Source organism: Lygodium microphyllum, chromosome 18, assembly GCF_053477565.2.
Source record: "Lygodium microphyllum isolate KBCC chromosome 18, Lygodium_microphyllum_v1.1.10, whole genome shotgun sequence".
NCBI classification, from domain to species: domain Eukaryota; kingdom Viridiplantae; phylum Streptophyta; class Polypodiopsida; order Schizaeales; family Lygodiaceae; genus Lygodium; species Lygodium microphyllum.
In genome coordinates, this window is record NC_141152.1 from 118311168 (window position 1) to 118317813 (window position 6646).

The window sequence follows — 6646 nt, forward strand, 5'->3', positions numbered from 1 at the left end:
AAAGTATTTCTCAATATACTTTATGAGTTGTCAAATTAATATAATATTCTTCACTTAGTGTGTGAAGATAATATGCATGTCGAATCATGTTTCTTATATCAACCTACCATGAGCCCCCTTGCCACATGAAACATGCTTTCAAACTTGAATGCGAAGGATTGGGAGAACACCAACTCGAAATGCCGAGAGAATCAAGAGGCAAAACGCCTAGTAGAGTCCTAACTAGTAGAAGTAAAGGTTCTCTCTCTCTCTCTCTCTCTCTCTCTATATATATATATATATATATATATATATGTATATGGACACACACACACACATATATATATATGCATGTATCACCAAAAGTCAAAATAGTTTGTAAGCAATGTTTATGAAAAAACGTGGGTACAATATTAAAAAAATTTGCAAAAATCTCAAAAGAACCCTCCAAATTTACAAAATTTACTCCAAAAATTTCACATTAAAGGCTTTTGTCAACACTCCAATTTTGTCTAGTCTATTTATTATATCAACCTTATTATATCAACCCTCTTTTGGCGTGCGTCAAGACTGGCAAGCTTATCAACGCGTCTATTGCAATTTGCATCCGTTACAGTCGCGACTCGCGCACACACGCAACAAAAGAGCGTACCCCACAACGTTTAAGAGGATACAGGTAATATCAAATTGTCTGATTCTCGTTTTGTCGGCAGCCATGCCTCCAATCAATCCATGTTCTGCACAACACGACACAAATTATTAGCTATTACGCAGACAGTAGCGTCCCAGTGCCCACATGCTCCACTTATATTGGCAGATTGCAATGGAAATGACATTCATATGATCGCCTTTTGAATGCATTCTGATTATATCAACCTTGCAGCTTTAATCGGTTGTGGTCGTAATAAACCATATTGCCCCCCTTCTAGATTGGATGAACTTTGATAGGTAACCCATTACGCATGATAGGCAGAGATAGGCCCGAGAAGCAATCACCCTGACTGCTTCTATCAATCATGGGTGTCCACCTGAAGTTGAGAGAGTTGTTAATATGTCATGTTAGGAAGTAATTGTCTCATTAAGCAAAACTGACAGTGGATTCTGCCACTCTGCTCTGTTCATGTCCATGTGCATGTGCGTGTGTTTCCCATACCTGAAAGTGGTGACAAGGTAATGGATGAACATGGCTGCCTCAAACTTGATCAAGTTACTGCCAAGGCAACTTCTGGGCCCTCCTCCAAATGGAGCGAGAAATAATGGGTTGTTTGGACAATCCTACCAAGAATCAATATAAGGAAAACTAAGGTTAGATGGCTATAGGAGTGAGTTTGAAAGAAACAGACAAATGTTCTAAAGACTATTTGAGTATAGGCATGTTGGGTGGGAATTATACCTGCCAACGCCATGGATCAAATTTTGAAGGCTGTGAATAGTATGTGGGATCGAGATGCACCATTGAGAGATTCACAAACACTAGCCATCCTTTGGGAATCACAAGTCCTGCCAATATTCCCGAATTTATGTGCAACTAAACACAGTGCATAGGTCCTGATAATGGCTTTCTGTGAACAGAATAGAATGCTGTTTTCGTAATATCAGGCTACCTTTGTAGTGGACATCTTGGACTGCCTCCCGCATGAGATAATGGACCACACTTGTAAGCCTCAATGTCTCCTTAATCACCTGAGCTTGCAAACATTCAAGTTTGTATATAAACCAGGAATGCAATACCACTATAGTGTTACTAGCCATATACATGTAGTGACAAAACTCTGGTGTACCATTTGGGTGAATTCCATCTGTCGATAGTCCTCCCAAGTCAGGAGATGATGATCACCAGTAGCTCCCTTAATCGGCTTACTCATGCGGATACGGGTGTGCTCTTCCTGTCAATACCACAAGAAACATCAAATTGTTACAAGAGAGTCTTGCCCATGAGATCAATTAACAGGAGAGCTAAACTAAGTATAAGCTGCTGATATATTGTTAGCTAACGCACCCTCAATTTGTCCACCACAGTGGGACTGTCAGACATGAACTTCATCAGAAATGTGATGAGAACGCTCGATGTCTCGAAGCCACCGTATAACATGAAGAAGGTAAGATCTGAGATCTCTTGGTCTGACAACAGATTCCCAAATTCGTCATTCTCAGAGATCAACAAGCTCAGCAGGTCAAACGGCGGATTTTGATGGTTATCAGCTGCATCCTCTGCTTGTTTAATCCTCCTTGCTCTTGCTAATCTCTTTAACAAAGAGTCGACCCTTCTACGAGCCTGTTAGTGAATACAACAAAAGCATATTGATTGATTGCATTATTCAGCTCAGTTACTCTGACTTATGTACAGCAACTTCTAATCAATACCATGATTGTGAAGTCTGCATTACAGGTGAAAGTAAAAACCGAAATCGAAATCGAATCGAATCAGCGCTTGTTGCAATATGCAATAAAGACATACATGCCTTGCCAGATTCAGTTACAGTTCTACACTCCTGACTGTGTTGCAACTAAAAGTAACTTGGCATAATTCAGATCCCATTGACACTCTTGACTGTATTGTAACTATGAGTAATTGGCAGCATTCAGAACCCATCGAACTTGCAATTGAATTCAATCACCCACTTGCACGGGTGCATGCATGGTTATGGTGGGCTGTGCAAGACTCTCAGGTCCAGCCATGCGAATAAGTAAGTACTTGACAGGAACAGACAACCAGCAAAGGCTTAGTTATAAGGGAGGGACCCCATAATTAGCCTGCCAAATCCCAATTACCTTCATAACTTTGTTGTAACTTGTTCCTGGGACATCAATCGGTATGGAAGAGTATCCAGTTGACAGAAGATCAAGATCTGCCAGCAACTGGGCTGCCAGGGCCTCATCGTCCTCTTGCTTCATGCCCACTGTAATTTTTAGAATGAGTCTGAAAATAAACTGCCAGCAGATTGTCCAGTCAATAGCCAAATTGGAGACAAACAATAGCAGGTTGTCCAGTCTGAAAACAAAACCTGGAAAGGTAGCTACGAATTATCTGTGCTGACAGGAACAACGGTCCTGGCCTAGGGATGAGGCATTAAATGGAAGTTGAGACTGGAGATCCGAGCGAGGTTAAGTGTTACCTCTTTGGCTTCATGCTGAGCATCTATCAGTGGCTTGTCTTTCCAATGCTTGAGAATATCTTGAGCCTGTGTCTGCACCTCCTGTAAGTAGAGAGTTTGGATGATTGGAATTGACAATCGCATGGATGCTAGGTTGCGCAGAAGCTGGTGCCTTGCTCCATGGACATTTATCCAAGGTCCAATGAGCTTTGCGATGAACAATGGGTAGTATGCACGCACTATCTTCCCCTCACCTGTCAGCAAGAGCTTGTTGAGCTCTGGATCCATGGAAACCAATGATGGCCTTCCCATGAGATGCGATTTGAAGACGGTGCCATATCTGTATGACATACATGTAATGCATGTAAGCCCATCGGCTGGAAATGCTAATAAGGCATGCAACTTACATGACAACGCATAATTTGATTAAATTGTTCAACAAGAGCAAGGATTTGCAAACTAGAGTTTTCAATCAAGCGTTAATTTCTTTGGCAATCATTGAGAGCACCCATTAACCAACAAAAGCAAGAATCTGCATATTACAGTCCTCCATCCCAATTGCTTTACGTACGCAACTAGAATGGCCATAGTGTAAACAAAGTATGTCCTTTGCTGAAATCATATCGAGAAAATGCTGTGACGCTTGCTATACTTAACAGATAACATATACTGTAAACCGAGTATGTCCTTTGCTGAAAACATATTGAGAAAACGCTGTGACGCTAGACTTAGCTATACTTACCATACAGTCTAGCACACGAAACTGAAGTGCGAGCATAATCCATACCGATGCTTTCGGGCTGCCAGGAATGGCAGAGGATGTCCGATCGGGGAGCTATTGAAGCAAGCAAACTGAAGAGTTTCACCAATGAATGGCAATCCAAAGCTTCCTGGGGGCAAACAAGGAGAAGAAGACCCATCCTTTATCTCGGTAGAAATGATGCCACAGCACAGCCTGCCGGTTCCGAATTTCATCAGGAGCCATAATGTCATGACTAGGATGAGACCCAGGGCTAGCCAAACTTGAAGCATATTGATGTCAGGTTTCCACAGGCCTGCAGGTAAGAATTGATCAAGCCCGAGTGCATTAATCCTGCTCAATATGCTGGAGTACGCATGACAAGCGAAGGTGGCCAAGGAATCCATCTTATGTGCCGGATTCCTGCAACATGAATGATGAGCTTATGCAATGGAAGCAGTGCACAGATACGGCACGGTTGCGCATCTGGGGAAAGAACCAGTAACTATAAATGCGCCAGATTGATGGATTTGCCAGTCACTGAAGCAACACATTAATAAGAGATTTAAGTGATGCAGGGCATTATTATTATTATTTTATTAGTATTATGCGTCTTGGACGTTGGATCAGGAAGGCCAGCTAATCGTGATTCGTCATAGCTTATGATCATCACTCATCACAGTCAAATATCATCTCTCGGAGCTCTTGCTTTTCGTTATTCAATTGGGTCTTTGGTTAGCTCCCACCTAACAGTCAGATTGTGCTTTATCTGTATTAAATGCTAAGGAATCCATGGACGATGGCGGCGGCCCCTTCCCCCCGGGTCCCCGGCTCCCCCTTGGGCCTCGGGGCTCTAGGCTCTGAGCTCGCTCGCTCGCTCTCTCTCTCTGGCCTCTAGGCTCTGAGCTCGCTCTCTCTCTCTCGTGATTAATAATATCAGCAGTGCTGGAAATATAGTAATAATAATTTAAATGTGGGAAATTGGGAATACCTTCATTTAAATATTGTAATAATATTTCAAATGTGGGAATACCTTCATTTTGGGGAATTCAGAGGTATTCTTGTCACAAGTCAAGGTAAATTTAAAATCTAACATTAGAATCCCATTGGATTTTTGCACAATTGGAAGGTGGGCCCTGGGATTACACTAATCCTATATTCCTTGCTTGGTCTAGCACCTTCACAATAACTATTAGGAGCTATTTTTGGGATGGTCTCTTGGGGAAATCATTTTTGAAGTCCAAAACCAGGTTACACTAATCCTATGCTCCTTGCTTGGTACTTTCATCAGAACTATTAGGAGCTCCGAGAAATGGTTTTTAAGTCCAAACCATCTCTCCAGTTTTAATTTTTGGTCACACTGTGGGTTTTGGAAAACCCCCCTACTCCAAAGAATTTCTTGAAAAGAGTGCAGCTTGATGAACGGGTCCCTTCTCCCATATTTGAGGAAAATAAACCCTCTTGCGCACCTTACTTCAAAAATAGAAAGAGATTTTTTGTTGAGAAATATGGATTAGGAGGTTTTTTAAGAAATCGAGTGGTTTTTCTAAAAATTTGGAAACCCCTCATGTGGCCTTGGGGGGTTTTCTGTTTTTTTGTCTAATGTAGACAACTAAATATGCATTAATTGAAGTAAAAAAAGATAGTTACAACATCCAAATGGATCAATCTTGAAGACCAAAAGGGACTTTGCTTAGGCTTCAGTCTGTGATTTTCAATTTTTAATGGAAAGTTTTTAATTAAAAAAACCCTCAGAAACCCCTACGAGAACAGCTCCTTCGAGACTTGTTCCCGCTTGGTAAAAACAACAAATTCTTCACTTTTTTCTTCATACCACACAAGGGAAAGGTAGCATGAACTCACAACTCGAAAAATGAATCGAAATCCCTCTTTCAAGTGTGGAAACAAAATTCTCCAGCCTAAGAATTTGTGTCATCTACTAAAGAATCATTTAATTTCCTCCATCATGAAAACTTTAAAGTGTCTTCTCACAGACCACGGTGGTTTATGGAACACGCACCAAAATGAAGCAGTTTGTACTAAAAAGAGGCCTAAACTCCTCCCCTTTCCATGAAAGACATTTTCATCCAAAAAAAAAACATGAGATATTCACTAAAGGGGAGCAACAAGCTCTACCCCGAGACCTACGGACCACTTATTGCTCAAGTGTTTCGAACCGAGCGGCCATGGCTACCTCTCACATAGCCGACGTGCAATGCCTACCTTACGGGTGTAGTGAGCTTACCTTGATGCTCGATCAAGTACCCTCCTCTTTCTTGCACACCAGTAGCTCCATGATCCTTGAGGCAAGCTCAAGCAACCTCAATCCCTCTCCCATGAGCTTCCTCCTCCATAGCCACGTGCGAGACAAGAGAAGAGAAGAGAGGATGGGAAGATGAAGAGAGAAGATGGAGAGCTTCTTCTCCAAGATCCCTCACTCTCACACAATCACTCCCTCACTCCCTCACACTCTCTCAATCCCTCTCTCAAGCACAAGCAAGAAGGTAAGAAACAAGAGAAGAAGAAGAAGAAGCTTTGGCCACACACAAGAATGATCTTCTCATTCACTTTTTGAACTTTATATACATGCCCTACTTTTCATGGGCGGTCATCCCCTTTTTTACATGGCCGGCCATTAGCCTAGGCCCATTTCTCATTTCCCACCGTTCTAATCTATCCTATTCCCAACTAATGCATACAATTTGCACAAGAGTGAGCCTGGCGCTCTTTTACAAGGATTTGGGAGCGCTTTCACACTTAATGGTGCACTTTCTACTCTTTTACTTTCCTTGGGCGACTCTAAGACTTCCTGAGGGTCGTGCCCGTGCTTTTA

General features: G+C 42.0%; 1 protein-coding gene across 1 annotated transcript; it reads right to left on the reverse strand.

Annotated features, from left to right (window-relative positions):
• Positions 1-356: 356 nt before the first annotated feature.
• LOC148021299 (cholesterol 22-hydroxylase CYP90B27-like) lies at positions 357-4593 on the reverse strand. The gene is made up of 10 exons (XM_087699166.1): positions 3862-4593; positions 3096-3414; positions 2752-2910; positions 1979-2254; positions 1761-1865; positions 1584-1662; positions 1373-1479; positions 1133-1254; positions 856-1007; positions 357-716 (listed from the first exon to the last, which is right to left on the reverse strand). Exons 1-9 carry the CDS (start codon positions 4218-4220, stop codon positions 905-907), a joined length of 1629 nt encoding a protein of 542 aa, XP_087555292.1. The 5' UTR covers positions 4221-4593; the 3' UTR covers positions 357-716; positions 856-904.
• Positions 4594-6646: the final 2053 nt, after the last annotated feature.